The 24,636-nt window shown below is 55.5% G+C and overlaps 2 protein-coding genes across 4 annotated transcripts in view; one reads left to right on the forward strand and one right to left on the reverse strand.

Moving 5' to 3' along the window:
- The window catches only part of SHROOM2 (shroom family member 2), a 96,075-nt gene extending 80,967 nt beyond the window's left edge, over nt 1-15,108 (reverse strand). For 2 of the 3 annotated variants that reach the window (XM_037157577.2, XM_037157576.2), the window contains exon 1: nt 14,751-15,108. In XM_037157577.2, the coding sequence (XP_037013472.2) occupies nt 14,751-14,915 (165 nt within the window). In that variant the 5' untranslated portion in view covers nt 14,916-15,108. Of the gene's footprint in view, nt 1-9,415; nt 9,909-14,750 lie in introns of those variants that run through there. The other variant, XM_053673422.1, reaches the window with a different exon arrangement.
- Nucleotides 14,976-16,814, forward strand: LOC119058354 (uncharacterized). Its single transcript, XM_053673424.1, has 3 exons — nt 14,976-15,074; nt 15,351-15,590; nt 16,131-16,814. The coding sequence occupies exons 1-3, from the start codon at nt 14,976-14,978 to the stop codon at nt 16,398-16,400; spliced, it is 609 nt and encodes a 202-aa protein (XP_053529399.1). The 3' UTR covers nt 16,401-16,814.
- Nucleotides 16,815-24,636: the final 7,822 nt, after the last annotated feature.

Below are 24,636 nucleotides of genomic sequence, written 5' to 3' on the forward strand. Positions count from 1 at the left end.
GAGCCAGTAGGACAGAGCACAGAACACACACGAGTAGGAGCAAGACAAGCCAAGTGTATGTCAGGAATGGCGGGGAAGGACCGGGACCCAGTGGAGCCACCCCAACACACCTGCTCCCCTAGGCCCTGACCAGGCAGGTCAAGACTAGCACCTGCCCCTCGACCAAATGCAGCGGGGCACACACAGGGAGATCCGGGGGTGCCCTGGATGCGCCAGTTCCCTCCACAGAACTTTTTGGAGGCGCCCCCCCCATTGTCCCAGCTGGGGCCCCTATCCCTGCTCAGCCCTGAACTCCACGGGGTGGGTGGGACGGGAGAGGCAGCAGCACCTGCAGCCCCACCCCTAGCTCAGGTGCCTTCTGCAGCACCCCCCACGTGCACGTGGGGGGGGGCACCTCCTGTGCCTCTGGGGGGCCACCCAGGCCCCTTGACTTCATCCCCACCAGCAGCCTGAGGCTCCCCGATTCCTCTGCACCCCTGTACCCACCTGCTCTTCTGCTGCCGCAGAGATCCCCCCCAGCACCTCCTGCCCACCCCACCCACCTGCATGAAAGCGGTTCCCCCAGCGCGGGGGGCCTTGCAGCTGCCGGGGTGACGCTCCCTGAAGTCCAGGCACTGACTCTTCCCACAGGCGTCTGCCTGGGGTGGGGGTCCCTGTGCCCTGCATGAGGGCCATGGAGGCACTGCGCAGAGGCCGTGACCTGCAAGGGAGGGGGCCTTCCTGGTCGGCCTCCCCTCGGCCAGGTCTTTGCAATTCACGAACGAGGCTGACCACCTGGACCCACTTCCTGTCATCAAGTCCCAGCCGCAGGAGGTGTCCCTCACATCCCTACAACACACCATCTCCAGGGTCCAGCTCAGCAGTTTTCAGAACCCTCAGCGTAGTGGGACCAGACCCTTATGTAGTTCTGGAACACGGTCAGCACCCCAAAAACCCGGGCCCACTAGGAGAGCCCTCCTCTGCCCTCCCCCCTGGGCCTGGCAACCCCCAGTCTGCAATCCATCCCCACCCGCTTGTCTGTGCTGGGACCCCATATCCAGGGGGTCACACAGCCCGTTCTCCACCTGTTATCACTGCAAATACTAAATGTCCCCTAGCAAATGTGCTGGTTCACACAGCTATGGCAGAAGGGCATCATTTTCTCTCTAATATTTACAATTGATTTTATGGAGGCGGGAAGGGAGCGAGACACAGAGAGAATCACAGATGTGAGAGAAGAACACTAACCACTTGCCTACCACACACACCCCTGCCGGGGACCGAACCCACAACCTTTGGGTGTACAAGACAGTGTCTGAGACGACACTCCAACCAACTGAGCCACCCAGCCAAGGCTATAGGAGCCGAATTTTAAAAAGCAAGAAGAAGTCCGTGAACCCTGGCTGGTGTGGCTCAGTGGATTGAGTGCTGGCCTAGGAACCAAAGGGTCACCGGTTCCATTCCCAGTCAGGGCACAGGCCTGGGTTGTGGACCAGGTCCCCAGTAGGGGGCGCACCTCCCTTTCTCCCTCACCCTCTAAAAATAAATAAAATCTTTTTAAAAAATAGTCTTTTAAAAAAGGAAACCCATGAAATTAATTTTCATAAAACTTTACTTAACCCCAAAAGGGCCAAAACAGTATCATTCCCACAGGTAATCGACCTGAAGGAATTACTAAGGAGATAGTTTGCAGCGGCCTTTTCTCCAGACTAAGTCTAGAGTCCAGTGTGTATTTCCACTTGCCACGCATCTCACTTGGGACAAACGCCACATTCCAAGCGCTCAGGAGTCACACGGGCCAAGTGGCCAGCAAAGGGACAGTGCAGCCTAAAGGATCGAGGCAGGGCCTAGGATACGGGAGACAAAGACGAGAAACAGGAGCAGAACGATGGAGAGCCACAAATACCCGGCCGAAGCGTCAGATGAGCCGTCCCCGAGGCCACGATCCCTGACACGGAGTTGCAGCCAGGGCAGGATCAGACACAGGAAGAGGCGGAGGCGGGGTGCAAGTTCAAGAGCACCGTGGCTGTGCTCACAAGCAATCCCGCAGACAGGAGGACATCACGGGAGAGAGAAAGAAGCAATGAACACCAGACACTTGTCACTTGGGGGTCTGCTGACTGCAAAAGCTCGGGGAGACAGAGACCTAAGGACGAGGCCATACCTGGGGCTAAAGCTGAGCACAGGAGGGGCAGTGCAGCGGAACTAAAGAAGGTGAGGCAGACGGATGGGTGAATGGGCACCATCCGGATGCCTCCGAGTTTGCAGGGGCCTGCCTGAGGCTCGGGAAGACACGCGGGGACTCAACATCAGTCTGCGTATACTCAGTCTGTCCAGCGAGCTCGAGGGACCCCACAGACCCGAGAGGAGAGATAAGGGCGGCAGGCAGCACCCTCGAGAAACCCACACTGCAGGGGATGGCAAAGGAATGAAGAGCCTGTGGAAAGACATATGTGCAAAGCGATGCCTGTCCAGGAGACAGACACACCGTTTTCAGGGGACAGCACCACCAGGGGCCATTTCGGAAAGCAAACCCAATTCCTGTCCCAGGACCCCAGGAGCAGCCCCTCGCAGTCAGCAGCAGACAAGAACTTCCCTCGGTGGGTAAAATTCCACCACCAGGCACCCCGCTAGGAGGGTCCGAAGGCTTCCCTCCACAGCACCACCCCCTGGACATGGGCAAGGAGCCGGAAACAGGGCCACCGGCCGCCACCCCCAGCCCCGTACCCCCTGGTGGCATCGGCTGTGTGAGATTTGTGCGGTCAAAGGCACATCAGATCAAGCAGATTCGAGCTGCAACAGGCCTATCTTCACAAGTCCAGATGCTTCCTGGGCAAGCTTTATTCAAAACCCACAGCGAGCCTTCATGAAGGGAAACGAGACGCCGGCCGCACCGACCACCAGAAGCGCACATTGTTTACACACTGACATTCCTGACCAACGTAAGGGATGCAGTTTTCCAGAAGTTGCAGCTGGGTTGTTTTGTTTTTTATAGCCCTGCCTGGAACAAGCTAAATGATAAAATGCAAAATACTCAACGATACGAAGCATGTCCTTTTGTAAATTCCGAGCCGCAGTTAGGAAACTAAGCTTCCTTTAAGCGATTGGCTGATTGCAAAGAGGGTCAGCAAAGTCATTCTTTTAACGTTTTTATTTCAGAGAGGAGAAGGGAGGGAGAGGAACACGCGTGTGAGAGAGAAACACTGACAGGTTGCGTTCCGCATGCGCCCTGACCAGGGACGGAGCACACCACCCAGGCAGGTGTGCGGACCTGGAACCAAACCCAGGACCTTTCAGTTTTGGGGACAACGCCCAACCCACTGAGCCACACTGCCTGGAGCCAGCCATGTAATTCTTAGGAGAATTTACCTTCAACCTGGCTACATAGCTCAGTGGGTTAGAGCACCATCCCAATACACCAAGGTGGTGGGTTCAATCCCTGGTCAGGGCACAAACAAGAGTCAACCAATGAATGGATCAATCAGCGGGAACAGCAAATCGATGTTTCTCTCTCTCACTTTCTCAAATTACTATCAATAAAAAAGAGAAAATTACCCTGAGGCAGTTAATAATTACATCTATGTTTAATATATGCTGTGAAGCAAAGAATTCTACAGAGAGAGGGGAAATCAATATAGCTACATTCCCAGAAATAATGCAATTGTTTGGATCACTCTTTTCCTTTATTTTCACTTTTCTCCAAGATGGTTTCAGTGTTTCTACAACAAGAAAAAACAGGATCCCCAGGCATACAAATTGACTAGCCTGTGTACAATTAGCCTGTGTACGATTAGCCCAGATAAGCATCACAGTGCTTACAAACGTACAAACAACCGCCCGGCGAACAGTCACGAGCAGAATTTCCTCAGCTGCAGGGTCTTCAAGCCACAGGCAAAGAAGTACCTTCATGTCCAGGGAAGCTACACTCCCAGGCTCCGGGCACCCTCCCCCACTCCCCTGCCCCCAACGCTGGGGTCCCCAACCCGAACTCCACCTTCCTCGCCCTTTCTTGGATGGTCTAATTCATGCGTCCCATGCGCTGGCCCCCAAGGAGGACAACAGTCTGCCAGAAAACATTAGTAGCTCATTCACCCGAGACAGGCAGCCCTTTTCATGGAGGAGGACTGACCGTGTGACCCTCCCGGACAACATCTCCTGCGCTCGCTCCAACCCAGGCAGCGAAGGAAGGGGCAGGGGACCAGGAAGGTCCCGCCCCCACATCACCCCAGCAGCTGGCACCCGGCCTCCCCCGCCCTCTGTGAAGGCGCTTGGCCGGGCGGGGGCGGGGTGGGGGAGCTCTCTGTAGCTGCCAGGCAACCCTTCTGCAGGGCGGGGCAGAGCTAAAGCCGGTGAACATCCCATTAGGAGCTGCGAGAAACAGCTCAGGGGGAAGGAAGCCAACACTCCAGGCATTCGGGGCTCGTTTGGGAGCAATCAGCGGGGCGCTGACTGGACTCCCAGCCCAGAGTAGCTGCTCCCACGAAGGCACGAGGCACTGCACCCTGTTTGGGTGGCACGGGCACGTTAAACGCCGCACATTCAGTCTCTGGAAGCTAAGTGTATTCGCAGAAGCAAAACGGATTTCCCTCCAGATCCCATTTGTTGCAATAGACCTCGCTCTTAGAGCAAAGAAGGCAAGAACCGGGTCACGGCCCAAACACAAGGGAGGCTTATTTGATTTGTTGCCCAGGTAATGGTACTCCTAGGAGGGCCCCCCCCCCGTGTCCTGAGGAGCCCCCTGCTGTCATTCAGGCACCCAGGATCAGGGGCGGTCCAAGAGCCATCTTTCTTCCAGACCACCAGCAGAGCAGGGCAGGCTCTTAGGGGCAACCCTCACTCCCAAGTCCACCTGATTGGCCAGAACCGTCACATGGCCATACCTAACTGCTAGGGACGCTGGGAAATGTAGTCCGACAGTGTGTCCAGAAGGAAGACAAGTGCAGAGACCTCTTCCACGCAGGGCGGGTCCAACTCTATGCCTGGGACACCTCCTAATATTTAACCTGGTCTGAATTCATCTGAAAGTGCTACTCTTCACTAACATTATAAAAAGGGAAAACATGATTATAAAAAGTAAAGGGGGGGGGAGGAAAGAATCATTCCAGTGGGCAGTAAATAGAACAGTGAATGTATTGCTGGACAAGAGATGTACTTTAATTAAATGCTTTCTTTCAAGTGCGTACTAAATGGCCACAATCAGTAACAATCTCTAGCACACGTATTCACATGTTCCCACACAAAACCCAGCCTAAATTCTTTATATATATTGGTGGTCCCATACAATGACATCATTTCTAGTTTCCCAAATTCTTAATGAAGCAGGGTTCTATAAGGAAGCGGGGGAAAGGCAGAGGAGACCTTTCATTCACTAGGGCAAGCTTTACGCGTGACCTCATTTAATCCCCATGTTAGCATAGCAAAATGGGAATGATTGTCGTGTGACAGCCTGAAGGATTAAGGATTAGAAAAGCTTAGGGACAAAGGGCAAGATGCAACCACGTCTACCAGCACTGCCTCTTCCAGTAGCAAGCACCTTCCCTCCAAACCGGAACCACTGTGGCCAGAGCAGGGGGCGGGTGACCGGCCCCTCTCACCTGCCTGAACAAAGGAGGGCTCCTCTAAACTGGCAGAGGTCCCTGAAACCTCACCTTACCTTTCAGATCTGCTGATGCCAAAAACTTATCTTCAGGAGAGGAAAATGATGGCGGATGAGTGCACGGGCATTGGGGAAAAAACACCCAAAGCTATGGTCTCCAAGACCTCCAGGGAGGCCCTCTCTCTCCCTGCCCAGAGAGCTGCACCACCCACTCTTCACGACCTGCAGCAGCAAGGACACGGGACACTGGAGACAGCCTCCAACAGGGAAGAGAGAAGCCAGAGCCAACAACACGCAGCAGAGCTCAGCACTTGAATCCACGCAGAAAAACATTAAAAACAACCACAACAACTAAATAACCTCAACCACAGGAAACAGGAACCACGGGACACGATCCGTCTGGTATCAAGAAGCAACAAAAAAGTTCGGAAATTGCAAACAACCAAGAGCACAGATTTCAAACCCAATGGAAAACCTGGAAGATAAAGTTGCACAAAAGTCCCCTAGAAGCACAAAAATACAGAGAAATGAAAACATCAGATGGAAAAGCTGAGAGCTAGGTCAAAGGGTCAAGAAACAGAAAGGCCGGCCCTGGCTGGTGTGGCTCAGTCGACTTAGCACCGGCCTGTGACCCATAGGGTCGTGGGTTCAATTCCCAGTCAGGGCACAAGCCTGGGTTGTGGGCCAGGTCCCTGTAAGGGGGTGGGAGAGAGGCCGCCACTCTTTGATGTTTCTCTCCCTCTCCCTCCTTTCCCTTCTCTCTAAAAATAAAGTCTTTAAACAAAGAAAAAAACCCTTTTCTAACCAAAATGATGATGTAAGTGCTCACAGGCAGGGTGGGAACCCAAGAAAGGGGCACGAGTAGTTAGTTTGGTGGGAAGGAGGTGTGGGGGCGGGACGGCTGAATCCCTGTCTGCTACAGCAGGAAGTCACTAGTTACTTCCAAAGAGAGCAAACAAAAGTAGCAGCAGTGCAGAAGGTGAGCGCATGCCAACAGAAATCGGCTACAAAGTTTCAATGGCTGTCTCCAGGGAACAGGAAATGAGCCGGTGCGCTGACAACAAGCCGAGGAACTGTCTGATTATTTAAACTGCCCGAGAACCACGCCGATAAAAACAAAAGCTCAAAAAGATACACTAACAGTTTGTCCCTGCCCTTCTACGGCAAAAATGTTGACTTTAACCCTCTCAGACCCTCCCCTGCCTGGGCTGAGGTTGACCTTCACACTTTCGCCTTTGATCTGAACATCTCAGTCCCCTCGGCCCAAAAGAAAGATAATCTGAGAAACTTTCCCTCTCGTCCCCACCCACCAGAGGCAGCTAAACAGTCCCTACCACTAAATACGCCAGAGATTAAAAAAAAAAAAGACAAACAAAACAAAAAACAGCCCAGGTCAAAAATGATACTTTTGATTTGCACTTCAGGACATGCTGGCTTTCCAGAACAACCGGATTGGTTTGAACCTAAAAGAGGGTTCGTCCAATCACTGTTTTGTTTTGTTTGTTTTTTTTAAACAAAACTCTAGTGTCCTTCTACTCAGCTACGTTCTCCCGGAAAAGAAGCTAAAGAAGCTTCAATTTCACAGTCACCCGGTGGAACAGAACCGGATCTACCGCAGGAGAATGCCAACGTCAGCTCCAGGAAGGTAACAGGGAAACAATTCCTCCAGGGTATTACTCCCTTTGTTAGGCACTGGCCACATTTTTTAAAAAGGCCAAAGACCCGTGACCCCTGTGACTCAGCTGGTTGGGCGTCTGGGCGTCGTCCCAGAAAGCGAAAGGTGGCTGGTTTGATTCCCAGTCCCGGCACTTGCCTGGGCTGCAGGTTCAGTTCCGGGTCGGGGCGTGTACAAGAAGCAACCTATTGATGTTTCTCTCCCTCTCCATCTCCCTCTCATCCCCACCCCCTATAATAAATAAGTTAGTAAGTAAATTTCATCCCATTAAAATAAAAAAAGAACAATCACATCAGCATGCAGCAGCCAGCTCTTTCCCGGTCCTTTCCTACAGGGGGGAAGGTGTGTTTGCTCCAGAGAACATGTCTTGTGGAGTTCCTGCTGCAAGAGCTGCCCTCTCACCGGGCCACGGGGCTTGAAAGTGAAAGAAGACAGACCTGAATAAAACGTCTGTTCAGCCCTCAAATCCTTAAATGATCCTGCCGAATGTTTACACTGTGCCCAGCGTCCAAGAAAAACTCCACAGAGCCCGGAGAAAGCCACAAGCCCGGGTTTCTTTGCTCACTGACACAGAACCACCTTGGCCAGGGGACAGCCTCCCAGGGCTTGCCAAACAGAAAGCCCGGGCCCTCTGTGAGAAGGCTGGCATTCCTTTGGCCGTGGCACAGACAGCTGAATCCAGAAACCCCAGCTCCTCTTGTGGGTGGAACACTCTTTTCCTAGGCCTTTGATGACCATGCTCTTCTGCAGTTAGCTCTCGGGCAAACTCGTGTGAGTCTCTCCCAAAGACAACTGTTGGGACATGTTAAGAAACAGAACGGAAGCCGGGAGAGCCAATACATCGTGGTGGAGAAGCGAGGTGCGCGTCCGGCTAAGTTAACGTCTCCGTGGAAGCCTTCTGCGCGGGGTGGGACCCCCACGCCCCAGGCACCGGCAGGGTGGGGAGAACTGCCCGCCGATTCCCAGCCTGCGGAGCAGCCAGGGCAGAGTTCCCCCTGGCCAAGGCAGGCGCTGGGCTGGGACAGGGCAAGACAGAGAGAGACCTGAGTGCCCGCTGGCAAGCAGGTGGGCGACGGAAAGGGTCTTGGAGCACAGGAAAGAAAACTCACCTCTTCCCCGCCCCCTGCCCCGTAATTCTCCTGCACCCCAGGAGCCTTCAGAAGCACACTCATCTGACTGCGCCTGACAGCACAGCACCCCCAGCACCTGGTTTTGCTGCATGGCGGGGTCCCAGCCCTCACCACCAGGGCCCCTTGTTTCTGCCCGGCCCTGGAAAAGCAGCAGCGAACCTCAGGGCAGGGTCTCAGGCAGGCAGGCGCTCGACCCAGAAATGCAGCGAAGCCCCTGAGGGCCTGCTCCACGAGGGACACTCCCTTCATTCTCAAAACCCTCAGAGATCACCAACACAGGACTGGGCTCTTGGGAGCACATCTGAGAACAGCAGGGACACCCTGTCCGGATCAGGGTGTCCGGGTCGCCCATGACACACCACGGCCCTACACAATGAGGCTCCTACTCAAACCTCAGGACACGCGGCACATCGCGGGCCAGTGCCTCCCCCCCACCACCCGCCACCCACCACCCTCTCTACCCTCTATCCGGAGATCTGGCCATGAGTTACACAGCACATTTGCCTCCTGGGCAGTGTGAGACACTGCTTCCCCCACCCCCACCTGCCGGGATTCCCTTCGGTCAAACGAGAAAGAACATTGCAGGACTCTGTCTCCCACGCACTGAAAGGTTTCAACAGTCTGAAGCCCCATGGGACAGTGAGTCGGGGTGGGAGGCATCCCAGCCCACAGCCCCCCATGTGCTCCAGGACCCCCCCAAAGGCACCCTGAAATCGGCCCTGGAAATCGACCCCTCTAACGGTGCCAGAGAGGCTCCTGTCATCCTGAAACACGCGGTCTCCTCCAAGAAATGCCGCAAGGAAGGGCTGGGGCTTCATTCCTTCCCCGGCACAAACATTCCTGAGGCCGCAGGGGGCCCCAGGACACCCAGCTGGGGCCCTGCATGCGTCCCTGGAATTCTGGCCCCTCCGCTGACAGCTCAGAAATCAGCACCCCCCCTCGCATTCCTGACCCCCACGGAAGTTCCCCTTTGCTGGAGAGACAGAGAGACGAACAGGCAGACAGAGCAGGGTCTTATGTGTCTTATCTACTTACAGGTCCCGGGAACACAAACCAGTGAAAGTCTCGGCGGGACAGGGACAAGGACAGGGACGTGCCCCTCCCAGACAGCACAATGGATAAGCAACTGCTGTCTTTCCTAAGCCTCATCCAATGGCCACCCGCAGTGGCAGCCAGGGGCACTTCACACAGGTGCTCCAAATGTCCGGAATGCCACTCCGGGCCCTCGGTGTCCCCCTTCCCTTCCAGCGAGACCCGGAGAAGGCCAGTCCCTACCCAGCAGGGCCACGCCGACCTAAAACACAGCCAGTGCTGGGCAGCTCCTGCTGGACTTCCTTGTTCCAGCTGCAAAAGTGCAAATGAAGCAAGTATTTGTTTGTGTTTTGCCAGGTAAATAAAGCCTGTTATCAGGGCTGCAGCCTGGGAAGAAAACAGTCCCCTAGACCCAGTCCCTGGCCATGCCAAGGGCCCCCAACCACAAGCAGGAGATCCTACAAGGCCAACTCACGAGCTTTGCAAGCCTCAGAGCAAAGGTGGGGGAGCCCGACCCACGGTGAGTGTGGTGAGGGCACATGGGCAGTCTGGAGACTTTTTTGGAGAGCGGGTGCCCGGGAATCCAGGCCGGGGATGCCCTCAACACCCTGCCTGCCACGCACAGGGCAGCCCCACGCCAAACAACCACGCAGCCCAGCGTGCAACAGGGTCAAAGTTTAGAATCTGGCACCCCGTGGAGGCCTTCCCAGTGGCACAGCAGCGCACCCCGCACAAGAGCAGACAGCAGTGACGGCACAAACTACAGGGATGTCCCAGGTCCAGACCTGGTCCTCGAGCTCCTTCTCCACACTGGCCAGGGTTGCGGCCCGAGGGCACGTGTATAAACCGCACGCCTCCGCCTCCGCCGACGCCTGCAGACCGGGATTGGAGCAGCCGTGCTCGGACACGCCTCCCAGGTCCGAGGTGTGGGCGGCTCGGGTTAAAATGAGGAGGCCTCCGGGTCAGAACAGGAGCCCACCTCCCGCCAGGTCGGTGCTGTGAAACCGGAACTGCGTGGTGCGGGACCTCGGAGCTAAAGACTGTATTTCTTTACCTCTAGAAAGAGGGGAGGGGAGGGAGAAAGAGCAGGAGACAAACATCCATCAGTTGCTCTCAACCAGGAGACCTGGCCCACACCCCGGAATGTGCTCGCTGGGGATTCGAACCTTCTGTGTGCGGGGCTGACAGGAAACCAACCCACTGAGCCACAGCAGCCAGGGCTAATCAGACTTTTGTAAAGGCACAATATCTCAAGCCCCGGTCAAGTGGTCCAGTTGCTGGAAGCGGCACTCCATGCGCCAAAAGGTTGCAAGTTCGATCCCTAGTCGGGGCACATACCTAGGTCACCAGTTTGATCCCAGTTGGGTTGCCCACGAGAGGCAACCAATGGATGCTTCTCTCCCGTACCTCATTCACTCTTTCTGTCTCTCTACCCCTCCTTTCTCTGTCGCATCAATAAACATATCCTCGCTGACAGTTTAAAAAAAGTGCCCAAAATCCATCCGAACAATCACTACCCAACGAACCCTGAGGATTTGTCTGGAGCTGTAAGGAAAGAAAAGATGAGAAGCTGGGATTAACCCAAATTCTGGTGGTGAAACGGTCGCCCACAGTCTCTATCACAAACGGAGCCCATTTCCATGTGTTCCAGGTAGACACACTCCGCCTCATCCTTTTCCACTAACAAGACTCTCTGGTACCAGCCATGGCACTGTGAGCAAGTATCACTCATAACCCACCCAGGAGAAGAGATGGCTATGTGAATAATACGGGCACTACCATGCAGGGTGTACATGCGTGAGCACGTGTGTGTGCACTTACGAGTGTGCAGGAAAACTCAAACAGAACTCCCACACGGTTCTGAAGCCTCTGCCGTGAATTGAGCACCTCCAGCCTGCGAACTGAAGGGTCGCCGGTTCGGTTCCTGGCCCCGGCCCATGCCTGGGCGGGGAGCACTGGAGAGGCCACCAACTGATGTATCTGTTGCACAGTGATGTTTCTCTCCCTTTCTCCCTCCCTTCCCTCTCTCTAAAAATAAATAAAAGCAGCAGTAGTCCTGGGTATTTTTTAAAAAGCAGCATTTTAAGGGAGGGACATTATGAGCACCAAGAAGAAGACTCAAACACGTTTTATTCTGCACAATCCTGACGCACAATCCGGAGAGGCTGTGTGCATGGACTGCTACTACGCTGGCCACAGAAACTTCCCCCAAAATCCCTTAGCAACTACCATGGGGACCCCACCCGCAGGCCAAATCAGGAGCAGACCGCCCCAAAGGCCCCGGGCTGCCCTGTCTCCAGTTTCTAGGATGGGGGCCCCTTGGACAGGGAGAATGAGAGCCCACTCTGGGCTTCTTAGAACTTGGGGTGCCTGCCACCAGCTGGGTGGTAGACTGATCGGGGTGATCTATTTGTAAGTTATAAAAATGTCTAATCACTAACTTATATACCTGGAACACATGTAGTACTAAATGTCAACTGTAATTAAAAATCTAATAGACGATTAAGCAAAAAATTTTTTTTTCAAACTTTATATATTTATTTGTAGAGAGAGGGGAAGGGAAGGAGAAAGAGAGGGAGAGAAACATCCATGTGTGGTTGCCTCTCACACTCCCCCGACTGGGGACCTGGCCTGCAACCCAGGCATGTGCCCTGACTGGGAATCCAACTCTTTGGTTTGCAGGCTGGCGCTCAATCCACTGAGCCACATCAGCCAGGGCACAAAAATTTTTTTTAAAAAAAGAGGTGGGCCGTGTCCAGTGTGGCTCAGTTGGTTGGTGGTCACCCTGCAAAGTCAAAGGTCACCGATTTGCTTCTCAGTCAGGGCACACACCAGGGTGATAGTTGGTCCCAGCTTCCCAGCACCGCTTGGGGGTAACATCTTGTCCACTTTGGAACATGTTGGAGAAGCCACCCATCCATGTTTCTGTCTCACCTTGGTATGTTCTTCCCTCGCTTTTCTCTCCCTTCCCCCTCTGTAAGAATAAATAAAATCTTTTTCAAAAAGAGAACTTGGGGTATGTATACAAATGAGGAGGTGCTTTGGGGTCCCTTTGGGGTTCTAGCAGCTTCTGGTAAAACAACTAATTTTTTTTTAGAGAGAGAAACATCAATTTGCTGCTCCACTGAACAACACATTCATCGGTCCTTGTGTGCGCCCTGGCTGGGGATCAAACCCCACAACCTTGGGGACGACACTCTAAGCCACAGAGCCACCCGGCCAGGCCTAAAATAACTCCATTGTAAAGTGACTTCCAGCTTTGTCACACTGTGTAAGGCCGAAAGGCAAGGCCTTCCCTTAAACCATGTTTTACAACTTATTCCATCGGCTACCAAGGCAAGCATGAAAAAGATGCACCGTGAGAGAAAAGTTTTACAGCCTCGGGCACACAAAACAGACTTTGCTGCTATATTAATATTTATTTTTATTATTATTATTATTTTTTAAAGATTTCATTCACCTTTAGAGATGGGGAAGGGAGGGAGAAAGGGAGAAACATCAATATGTATTTGCCTCCCATGCACCCTCCACCGGGAACCTGGTCGCACAACCCAGGCATGTGCCCTGACGGGAATCGAACCTTTAACTCTTTGGTTTGCAGGCTGGTGCTCAATCCACTCAGCCACACCAGCCAGGGCTATTTTTATTATTTTAAAAAATGTTTTATTTAGAGAGAGAGAGGAAGGAGAGAGGAAGAAAAACATCAATGTGTGATTGCCTTTTGGGCGCCCCCTACTGGGGACTGGGCGCACAACCCAGGAATGTGCCCTGACTGGGAATCGAACCAGCAACCCTTTGGTTCGCAGTCCAGTGCTCAATCCCCTGAGCCACACCAGCCAGGGCCTGTATTTACTAATCGCGGCATTGTTCTCCATCCAAAACAACTGCAAACCTCCTTTTTACGGTGAAACCTGTGTGTATCTTTTCAAAAGTGACCTGAAATACTAAAAGTCTGAGTGCTTTGAGCACTCAGATGGTACAAGTTCACTTGATGGTACAAGTTCAACCCAACAGGTGTTGAACTTGTCCCATCAGAAATGCGCCGGGAGGCCTTTACTGAGAAGGCACAGGCCAAAGACGCTGTGACGCACCCATGTGCGGGAAGGTGCCCCTGCTGGGCACGACAATGACCGCCCACCCTCTTTTCAAAGCACCCAGGTCAACACGAAGCCAGGGCCCACCTAACCCCATCCTCCCCCCTCCACATCGCTAGTTCTGTGAACAGAAGAAAAACGAGGGAACAGAGAGAGGAGAAAGGTGTGGCGTCGTCGCAGCCTCTGCTTTCTGAATGACAAAAGCCACCCTCACTTCCCCAATTCTGCACCGCAGGGGTGGGTCTGGAGTCGCCAGATTTCTTCCTGGGGCGGCCGAGCAGGAAAGCAGAGAAAACCGGTAGGTCACCTTCAAACGCTTCCCGTCGCCAAGACTAGTTTCCATTTTAAAGGGACCTTTGTCCCTGGCCGCGACCCGGCCCAACCCTTCCCGAAGGGACGGCCCAATCCACACTTTTTAAGCAGAGGTTAACCGGGACGGGAGACGGGTAGTTGGCGCGTTTTCCCAAGTTGGTAACACGGGTGCCGCGGCCCGCGCCCAGGGCGGAGCGTTCTGTTTCCCGACCACGAAACTCAGTTCTGAAAGAGCCCCTCGCATCCCCACATTTGCAAACACACGTTGGTGGGGAGGCACAGAAAGGCATCTCTCCTCGGGTTGGAGTTCAAACTGCACTTGGACAAAGGCGGCCCGCAGTTCTGCGCGCCGGCGCAAGTCTCGGAGAGCCGCGCAACTGGGAGCCGCAAGTCAGTAAATATTGATGGGCTGATGGGAATCGAGACGCCGCGCTGCCAGCAGCTGCTGCTCCTCCGCGTTTCCCGGGGCCAAGGGTGCAGGTCCGGGGGTGCAGGGCGCAGGGGTCCGCAGGGGCAAACAGCGGTGGGCCAGTTCTGGGCACCCGGGGGCGTTTCTGCCGGACCTCGGGGCAGCCCCACAGGTGCGCGCCGCCGCCGCCGCCGGCGAGACTCGTAGTGACTAGAGACCCTGCCGGGCCCCTTCCCGGAGGGGGAGGGGAGGGGACCCGGAACAGAAGCCATTTAAACTCTCCGCGGCGCCGGGAGCCAGCGGGGCTGGAAGCCGCCACAGAGCGGCCGGAGCGGCGCCCGGACCACACGCCCGTGCGGGCCCCGGAGCCCCGCTCCCCACGGCTGATCCGAGCACACGCGCGCCCTGGAGCCGGGGGGGGGGGGACGCGATCGCGCCGCTCCCTCCGCTTCCCCCACCCCCCACTCTAAGCCCCCCCGCCCGCCCGCGGGCTGTCACCGTGCGGATCTCGCGGTCGCCTCACCTTGGTGATGACCAGCGGCTCGCCGTGCTCGCGGCCGCCCTTCACGGTGAAGCCCCACGGGGCGCCGCCGTTCAGCTGCACCTCCACCAGGCGCCCGCCGTCGGCCGTCCGCGCCTCGGCCTCGGCCAGGCGCTCGGGCCGCGCGCGGGGCTCGGCGCCCTCCATGGCGCGGGACGCGCTGGCTGCGCAGCTCCTCAGCCCCCCGGGCCCGCCGGGCCCGCGCCCATGCACTCGGGGAGCCCGGCCTGGCCGTGGGAGAGGAGGCTCCGAGCGCCCTCCCTGCCTCCAGACACAGGCGAACTTGCGCTGCAACTTGAGAGGAAAGTGCCGGCCGGGCCGGGAGGCAGCCGGGAGGACTGGCGGCGGGAGGGCGGGCCCGGAGGGGGCGGGCCGGCGGGGCGGGGCGGAACGAGGAGGAGGGCCGGCGCGCGGGGGGCTCGCTCGGCTCCGCGGGCAGGGGGTGGGGCTCACTCGGGCCGGGCGAGGTGCCGGCAGAAGGAGCAGGGCAGGGAGAGGCGCCCAGGCGCGCGCTCGGGGCCCCCCTAGTACCCGGGGTGGGAAGGGGGCGCGATCAGGGCGCGCGCTGCTCCCCGGGGTTAGGGGCGCGCTCTCGGGACCCGGGGGCCGGGGTCCGTGGCGCGAGGCACCGCCCCTCCGCAGCAAGCGCCGCCCCCGGAGGCTCGGGGCGCGTCAGCCCTCCTCCCGGGAGACCGGGGCGCGGCAGGTGAGTCGGCGGAAGCGCCCGCGCGAGGCGGACTCGGCGGAGGCCGGAGCCCCCGGCGCCTCCATCTTGGAGCGCGCTGCCGCCTTTGTTGGCGCGGGCCGCGGGCGGCCGCGCAGGTGAGGCCGGAAACGGACCGGAGCCGCGCGCTGCTGGCCTGTCCCGCGCGCACGCACCTGGCCCCCCCCGCGAGGGCCCACGCTGCGCGGGCCCCAAGCCCCTACCCGCGGGAAGGGGCGACCCCCGCAGCCAGGACGCCAGCGCTGGACCTGTGCGCGGGAGGGACTGCCCGTCTTTCCACCAACGCCCTCCTGCAGCGCAGACGAGGAATGGCCTCTGGTCGGCCTTTCCGATAGTTAGAGCCCCCGAAGTGGGTGCGTCCAGGCCCTGTTCTCACTGTCATGGAATTCTGTCGCTGGGACTTGGTGACCCACGGCGGCATCCCCTAGGAAGGCGAGGTGCTGGTGTAGTACGACCGAGTGTTTGCGACTGGAACGCGTGCCACCTAGTCCCGCTCCCTCTCCAATTTCCGAGAAAGTGCGGACTATGAAGAAACATCTGCCTTGCTAGGCATTGGCACGCTTTGCAAAGCGCGAGTTTGGTTGTTTGCAGCCGCGTGGCAGCACGCTGACCCACACCTGTTCCCCTCTCCCCAGCAGCTCCACCCGGGGAACTGTGAGCAGGTGACGACGCTGGGTGTAGGAGGCAAGGACCGGACGGGACAGCACCGGGCAGAGTGTGAGGGGCCCGGGTCCTTGCCCGGGCTCTGCCGGGGTAGAAGAGCCCGGGCGAGCAGTGTGAGCTCGGGTCTCTTTCTTCAGCGGCCAAGTGGCGACCGATCTGCACTGCGTGGTCTGCACTCCGCATCCAGGCCATTGACACCAGGACGCGCAGACCTACCTGGCGCCTACCTGGCTGAGCCTTGCTAGCTGCCCCGTGAATACCTCCCAGCCTGCAGTGTCCTGGATGCCTGTAGTTACAGGAATGATTCCATTTTTTTCCTCCCTGTTTAAACCGAGACTTAAGGAAGGCGCATCCCTGGGGGAATCCATCTCGAGTGTACCTTGGCTGTGGTGGCCACGGGAATCCACACAGACTGATGACATTGCACAGAACTAAACAGACGCAATCACATATGGGGAGTGCGTGTAAACGGGGAAGCTGAATAAACTCGGCACATTGTATCATTGTATCAGTGTTAATGCATTGCTGTGTAATGTTGTCAGATGTTACCACTGGGAGAGGCAGGGGGCGAAGGATGCCCCTGTTTTATTTGTTACATCTACATGTGAATCTGTGATCATCTCCAGATAAAAAGTTTCCTTTACAAAGTGGATGCCCGTGATGAGCCAAATGAGAAAGGACCCTATACACACACCCAGAGTTTCCGGAAGTCCCCTGGTCCCCAAAGAGCCACCTGCTTCCATCCCTGCGAAGGTGGCGTGGACTTAAATCCCAGTTCTCACCCAGGGCTGAAATTCCAGCCACTAGATTCATTAAAGCAGGGACACCAATTTCATTGTCTCTGTCCATCGCAGCCAAATTCATCTTTAACATTTTACATTGTGTAATCACAATCAGATTACCCATCTGTCACGGGAAAGGGTTGTCCTGTGGTTGCTTAAACTGCAGTGGAAATGTACATCCACCCATAACACCACTTTGCTCAGCTTTTTTAAAAAAGATTTTATTGATTTATTTTTAGAGATGCAATGAGAGGGAGAAAGAAACATGGAAACATCCAAGTGTGGTTGCCTCTTGTGCGCCCCCTACTGGGGACCTGGCCCACAATCCAGTTGTGTGCCCTGACTGGGAATCAAACCGGCCGCCTTTTGATTCAAGGGCCGGCACTCAATCCACTGAGCCACACCAGCTGGGGCTGAGTTGTTTTGATTTGTTTTTTAAACGTCACATTAGGCATCCCTCCCCACTTTGCATCATTTCAATATGTATAAGGCTGCAGTCTGCATATTGATAAACATGCTGAAAGGCAGTGGCCCCCATCCTGGGCCGCCCGCTGCCCGGTAGATGCCCACCGGTCAGACCCACCCCAGCCTTGGCGTCTGGAAGTGCACAGTGGACCACAGCACCTGCACTGCCCTCACTCTGAGACGCCTGCTCATGTCCCTGACACCAGCACAAGAGCCCGTCGAACATCTTCTGAAAACCTCAACTTCTGAAAGCCCTCCTCCTGACGAATCAACCTTGGACCCTTCTGGAAGGGTGTGGCGTGACATTGGGACCAGGGTGGACTTCTCAAGGTGACAGCTTTCTTTTCCAAGAACTCACAACGCCGCCACAGCTCCTGAGACCGAGATGTTCACCGCCATCCAGCTGCTGTTCTTTGGGGGAGCCAGGGGCCCTCTGCTGGAGTGCAGCGTCTCACCCCTGGGGTGTTCAGCTTTACGGCATGGTGGTATTTCTTAAAAACATTTTATATATTTATTTTTAGAGGAGGAGGGAGAGAAACATCAATGTGTGGTTGCCTCTCACACCCCCTACTGGGGACCTGGCCCGCAACCCAGGCTTGTGCCCTGACTGGGAATCGAACCAGTGACCCTTTCGTTTTAAGACAGACCGGCACGCAATCCACTGAGCTACCCCAGCCAGGGCTCATGGTGCTATTTTTGTAAAAGGCAGGTTGAGGCATTTCCTGTTTGCCCCAAAGTGACCCTGAGTGAGGGTCCTTATGCATTCAGAATGCACAGGAGAGGTAGCAGTGAAGGGACCTCACACCAAATGACCGGGCCCTTCGTCACCAACGTCGGTCAGCTTGATTTCTAGAGAATGTTATTGGAAAGGGTGCAATTTCACTTCGAGGCCGGTCCTGTCCCGGCATGAAAGCCAAATGCCCCAAGACCCCGCCCGCCCCGCCCCTCCCTACGGGTTTGCCCCTGGGGTGTTTTCAGTTGGAACATTTACAGACAGACTTCCTCCTGGGCAGGGCGGTGAGGGACAGACCCTGGTCCCCACCTGTGCTGCCCCCTTACCTTGCGTGGGGAGTTTGCATCCGAGGGCCCCGCGCTTGGCTGAGGAAGAGAGCAGTGGGCACCACTAGGAGATGGTCGCCGTGGTTAAACTTTTGCGCACTTCTCAGGGCCTGCCTCACCCCTGCCCCGAGGGATTGCGTGGCTGGCCTGAGGTCACGGACCATTTCCCCCAAGGACGCGTGAGCTTCTTGCTGTCCAAGTCTCCCCTTCTGTCCACCCAGGTAGGGCAGTCTTCACTGAGCAAGCGGGTGGACCTCCGTCCCTGGACATTTGGCCACATCGGGGGCCGGGGCTCCCTGCACCTGCAGACACCCACTTACAGGAGAGAGGCCGAAACCTATGGGGAAGCTTTGCCCATAAAACCCAGTGCCCCTCTAAAGTTCCTGCTATGCTTACAAATGCTCTTTTAAAAAATATTTCTAGAGAGAGGGGAAGAGGGGATGGGAAGGAGAAAGGGTGGGAGAGAAACATCAGTGTGTGGTTGCCTCTTGAGGGCCCCCTACTGGGGGCCTGGCTCACGCCCCAGGCATGTGCCCTGACTGGGAATAGAACTGGTGACCCTTTGCTTCACAGGCCAGCGCTCAATCCACTGAACTACACCAGCCAGGGCAGGAATGCTCTTTAAAATGTGGTATGTAACCAGCCAAGTTACCTGCTGGGAACTAAAGAAGACTAAATACATGGCAGTTAAAACATATATTTAGGTGACTTTTTGAGAGAGAGAAACATCAATATTTTGTTCCACTTATTTATACATTCGTTGGTTGTTTCTTTTACACACCCTGAGCGAGGATGGAACCCACAACCGTGGTGTATCCAGACGACGCTTTAACCAACTGAGGTACCCAGCCAGGGCTGAACGTATGTTTAATACAAAATTTTCCCAATAGGAAATGAGTGAATGAAAAACTAACAGACAAACTGAACCAACTTTCAAAGAATAATCAACAACTAATCCATTTTATGAAATATATATACGTACATATAACACAACACCTATTTTTTCAAATCAGGAGCACTTCAGAGGGAGTATCTAGCTGGCGCTACTGAGCATGTTTTATGTTTTAAAATACCATTTTAGAAGGACATTGGCCAGTGTTCAGTTTGGATTTTTCTTCCTTTCTTTTTTTTTTTTACAAAGTAGCCAGTGAGCATGCGTTTCTGGAGCCTTGCTGAGGCGGGGCAGAGGTGCGGCAGGAATGTGAAGGATGCAGGAAAAATGGAACGTTAACTTGAGCCGTGAAGAAATTGCCACCAGCAGGCCTGAAACAATTAGAGTGCAATTCACCGCCCAAGGGCTTGTGACTGCCAGGTTTTTCGACAGGACACAAAGCAAAGAGGAGAGAGGGAAGAAAAAAAAAAACAGTTACGAACGCCAGAGGGGAATTTTTAAAAATTTTTCATCTTATGTGATAGAGATCGCCAATGGACACAGAAGTAAAACTCTCACTTTGTCCCTGCCCACTCTTTTTTTCCCCTAAAGTATTTCAAAGCACAGGCAGGACGGAAGGAACAAGGGAGCTATTATCTGGAAGGCTGACAGGAAGCGGGGCCAGGGTTCAGCGGGTGGGGACCCGTGAGCCAAGGAATGTTATTTTGTGGGGAGGTGGAGATTTCGTCAATGAGGGTCGAAGTTGCTAAATGAGTCTGGTTCATTTCGACTCTCTCTCCCCACCGGGCCCCACTCAGCTTCCCGTCCCCCGGGCAGAGGGCGGGGGTGGGGTTGGGGGGGAAATGGCGGGGGGTGGGGGGGTGGGCATCCAATACAAGAGGTATCCTGGTTGAAGTGACTGAGTTCAGTGGCGGCTGACCCATGGCCATTCCTGGCCCAAGAACAGGTGAGGGAAGAAAATCATGAGATTCTTTGGGGCACGTGGAAATCTCAGGTGCCCCCCCCCCTTACTGCTAGCGTCCTAGGGCTGGCCATTGTCACAAATCGCCATAAACAGTTTAACAACATGAGAATTTTTTTTCTTGCCTCCCAGAGGCCAGAAGTCTGAAGCCAAGGTCAGCAGGGCCGTGGCCCCTCCGGAGGTGGTAGGGGACAAGCTGTCCCCTGCCCCTTTCTCCAGGTGTGGTGGCTGCTGGCATTCCTGGGTTGGGGGCCGCGTCCCCCCCATCTCCTCCACCTCTGTGGTCACACCCAGCGCTCCCACCTTCCATCTGGGCCCCGGCTCCTTCTGCCCCTCTCCTACAAGATGCCACTGCAAGGCCCCTTTAGGACCCTCCCTGGTGAATGAAGGGTGAGCTCTTCCTCTCAAACTGCCGAATCCAATCCCACAAGCCAAGAGTGACAGTTCCGGGCTCAGGAGTGAAGACCTGTTATCTTTGGGGACCGGAGGGAGCCTGCGGCCTGCAGACACCCAGATGGAAACCGGGCCAGGTGCTCCGAGGCACCTCGGTAGGGAGAGCTGCGGGTAAAGCCCCAAAGGTCAGGCTGCTTGCTCATTTTAAGCTGCTGCAGAGCTGGCTGGTTATCTGCTTCCCCCCAGGGTGACCGGGGAAAGGCTTGTCGTGCCCTGAGTTCATAAAGATAGGAGAGTGACAAGGACAGAGAGTGAAAGAAAGGGACTTTACGACTGCAATTAGCAGGATCCCCATGAAGTTAGGGATCCTTTTGCTGACTAAATTGCAGTACAAACATGTACAAACAAATGCACAGCCTGAGTCCCCTACATCACGCGGTGGGGTGGGGGGACTTGTGAAAACCAACAGGAGCCACTTCGAGCAGCAGAAACATATTTCCACCTGCAAGAACCCGGCGACTTCTCCAACACACAGCTTTTCCCGAGCGCAGGCCGAAACTTCCAGGGCTTCCGTCTGATATCACTTGTGGTTGCAGAATGCCCTTGCAGCTCCATGCACTGACACAAAAAAATAATAAAGATAGTTCTATGAGAGTCTTGGCCAAGGTAGATGAATGCGCACTTCTGACCGGCTCTGTCGGGACCGTGGAATACAGTGAGCCGGCCAGCAGAGCCTGAGGATGGTGGGCTCTCAGTAAAAGTTATTTCTTCCCTTCCTTTTCACCCCACAAACTGAGCACGGCCACACACACCCGGGAGACAGGACCGTCTGTGTGTCCTGAGAGCTCAAATAATTCAGGGGCTGCAGCAAGGAGGGGCCGAGACCCCCTGCTTCTTGGCGGCCTGCTGATTTGAATTCAGGAAATTCCTCGCCTGGCCGCAGGCCAAAATATGTGGTTCGGTGGATCTATTGGCCTGAACTTCAAGGAATGTAGGAGTGTTTGGGCAGCAGCAGAAATATCAGGAAGTAGCAGAGGGCCACTCTCTGAAAGGTGGTACAGTTTTGACTACAAGAAACAAATTCCTTCTGGGCACATAAGCAAAGTTTCTACAGCCTTAGTTGATTGTGATCATTCTTTCTTAAAAAATATAATTCTATTAATTTATTTTTGGAGAGAGTGGGGCAGGAAGGAGAAAGAGACGGAGAGAAACATCCATGCGTGGTTGCCTCTCGCGCGCCCCCTACTGGGAACCTGGCCTGCAACCCAGGCATGTGCCCTGACTGGGAATCAAACCTACGACCTTTCGCTTTGCAGGCCAGTATTCAATCTACTGAGCCATGCCAACCCAGGACCGAGTGTGATAATTGTTCACTTTTGCATAATTATACACTGCAGGAAGGGCCACAGCAAATAGGCAAATATCCCATGACTGAATTCAAAAAATAATAATTAAATGTTATTTTGGGATTATTTGAGATTTACCGGGAAGTTGCCAAGGAAATAGAGGGTTTGTACACCCTTTACCAGTTTCTCCGAGTGGAATGTTAACACCTTTCACAGCTCCGGTGTTTTGGTCGAAACTGAGAAAGCAGCATGACTACCTTGCGACTAATTAAACTCGCAACCTCACGTGGGGTTGCCCACTTTGGGTCCCGGGACACAGGGGCATCCAGCTGTCTTGTGTCCTCAGCCTCTTGGTCCTGCCTGGGAGCTGCTGTGCCTTGCTTTGCTCTTCGTGACCTGGACCGTTTCGAAGAGGACTGGCCAGGTCGTTTGCAGAACGGAGCCCCACTCGGGCTTGCCTGGCTCTTTTCTCAGGACTGGACTTGGCCATGGGTTTGAGGGATGAATGGGCAGACGCGGTGTTGGCGCCTCAGCGTGCCACGTGGGAGGCAGTTCCCACGCACGCGGTCTGTGGGTGATGAGGGATGGACACGTTGGTCACAGGGGGAGGGGGGGCGTGCGGCCAGGCCCTTCCCCTGCAGGTTACTGGGGAGGCGTTCCCTCTCCTGATTGGCTCTTTTCACCCTGTGCCTTTCACGTGCGGCCAGGCCCCTCCCACTGCAGTTTACAGGGTAGGCGTTCCCTCTCCTGATTGGCTCTTTTCGCCTGGTGCCTTTCACGAAGCGCAGGCGTTGTGCGGGCAATCACCTGGATTCAATGATACCAACCACATCCCTAACTGGGCAGCGTATCACTGAGACCAAATAATGATGCTGATGCCAGAGTCACAGTGTGGAGTCAGTCTATTTAAAGCAGAGAAACAAAGGAGAAGCAGGGCAGGAGGAAAGGGGAGATGGATCCCTTCAGCCCAGGATGCCAGCTGGGGGAAGGGGTCTCTGTGGTGCAGGCTTGTGTAGTATAACATGCATGTCCCCTCGCTGTCTGTCTGTCCCTGTGTCTGCCCCAGTCTCTCTGCCTTCTCTGAAGGCTGCAGTGTCTACATCTTTGGGACGCGTGTCTGCAGTCCTTCTGAGACATGCGCTCCAGTGAGAGTCAGATTGCTATTTCTGCAGTGGGCGCCACCGCGCCAGCGTCTGGTTCGGTCCCCTGCCGGCCCGCCGGCGTTGCAACCATAAGCCCAGCCCCTCAGGGTGAGTGTGGGCTTCCTATCCCCTTCCCACGGCCACCCGAGGACCGGCGAAGCAGTCATTCCAAAAACCACCCCAGTCTGGCATTGACGGGCAGCTCTCGTTTTCAGGAGATGTGTGCCATGGCTTAGCTGTGCCTCATGTCACTGACTGCGGCCACCAAGCGCAGAGCCGCCCCAGAACTGACCCTCATGGCGTTACCCTAGGGGTACAGTGTGCTGCAGAAGTGAAAAAGCTGTGAGCCAAGTTCAAAGTCTGGACCATGTATATACACGTACACCCTAGTCACTTCCCTCCTCCTGGTACCACGTCGCCTTCCTGGAACGTACAGTTCCAGTCCCACGGCATCCCATATTCTGCCTCCAGCTTCTGCAAACTGGACGCCCCCTTGTCGCCTCAAGACCCAGGGGAGGGGGGCAGGAAGGCGCATTTCCTAGGTCTGACTCACTGAGGACAGAGATGTGAATCTCAGGCCCCCCCCTGGGGGAAGTGCTTACGGAGTCCGGGGCCTGGCCAGCCACCCCGTGACCGTGGGCAGGTTTCCACCCCCTCTTGCCCTGCCTCACACGTAAACGGGACACGAAACCGTGAGCCACTGGGTGGCGGTGAGATTACGCAAGACGAGAGGCCCCAGGCCCTGCAGTGAGAAGAGTCTAGTCAGCCCAGATTCCTTCCTCCTCTCGGAGTTCACTCCGCCCTCTCCTTCCCACGCTGGGTCTTGCCTCCCCTCTGCCCAGACAGGGAAGACTTAGCTCCCAGCACTCGCTGTCTGAAGCTGCCCAGCCAAAGTTACCCTCTCCAGCAGGGTGCCTCAGTGCCTGAATTCCTGCTGTGTCTCGGCGGGAAGGGCAGGGCTCCTTCAGAATCTGCCATGGCAGGTGAGCTCAAGGCCAAAAACAGCCCCGAATCAGGCCTCTGGGGCTCTTCTAAGCCTGGGTCCAAAAGCTATTCATCGTGGGGAACATCTGCTACTCTATTCCCTGGGGCGGTGGGCATGGCAAGGGGGTCAAGGCCAAAATAGGAGGCACGGAGACGTTTCCCCTTCGGAAGCTTTGTGCACGACTCTGGGCACATTGATCTGTTCTGAGGGGTCACTCGAAGCCCACCTCTGTGGTCTCCCTGTCCTGGTCACTCTCCGCCCCTACTGGCTTTCCCTGGAAACTTCCAAATGAACCTTCCCTAGCAATGCCCACATCCGGTTCTGATGGGCGGGGGCCAGCGGGCCACGTGAAGCCGCACTGAGGACGATTTCAAGTCTTTCTCTGCATCTTGTCCCTTTGATCCGCCTGATGAACTTCAAAACGGCCCTCGTTATAAACAATAATAGGGTGATGTC

The sequence above is a fragment of the Artibeus jamaicensis genome, unplaced genomic scaffold (genome assembly GCF_021234435.1).
Source record: "Artibeus jamaicensis isolate MK-2021 breed Jamaican fruit bat unplaced genomic scaffold, CSHL_Jam_final contig_859, whole genome shotgun sequence".
In the NCBI taxonomy this organism is placed as follows: Eukaryota; Metazoa; Chordata; class Mammalia; order Chiroptera; family Phyllostomidae; genus Artibeus; species Artibeus jamaicensis.

Bases quoted from the DNA above. Each gene is read 5' to 3' on its own strand.
- LOC119058354 (XM_053673424.1), top strand. From the start codon at position 14,976: ATGCACTCGGGGAGCCCGGCCTGGCCGTGGGAGAGGAGGCTCCGAGCG. The intron at 15,075-15,350 runs GTGCCGGCCGGG...CCCCGGGGTTAG, and splicing joins CGCTGCAACTTGAGAGGAAA to GGGCGCGCTCTCGGGACCCG. The intron at 15,591-16,130 runs GTGAGGCCGGAA...TCTCCCCAGCAG, and splicing joins GGCCGCGGGCGGCCGCGCAG to CTCCACCCGGGGAACTGTGA.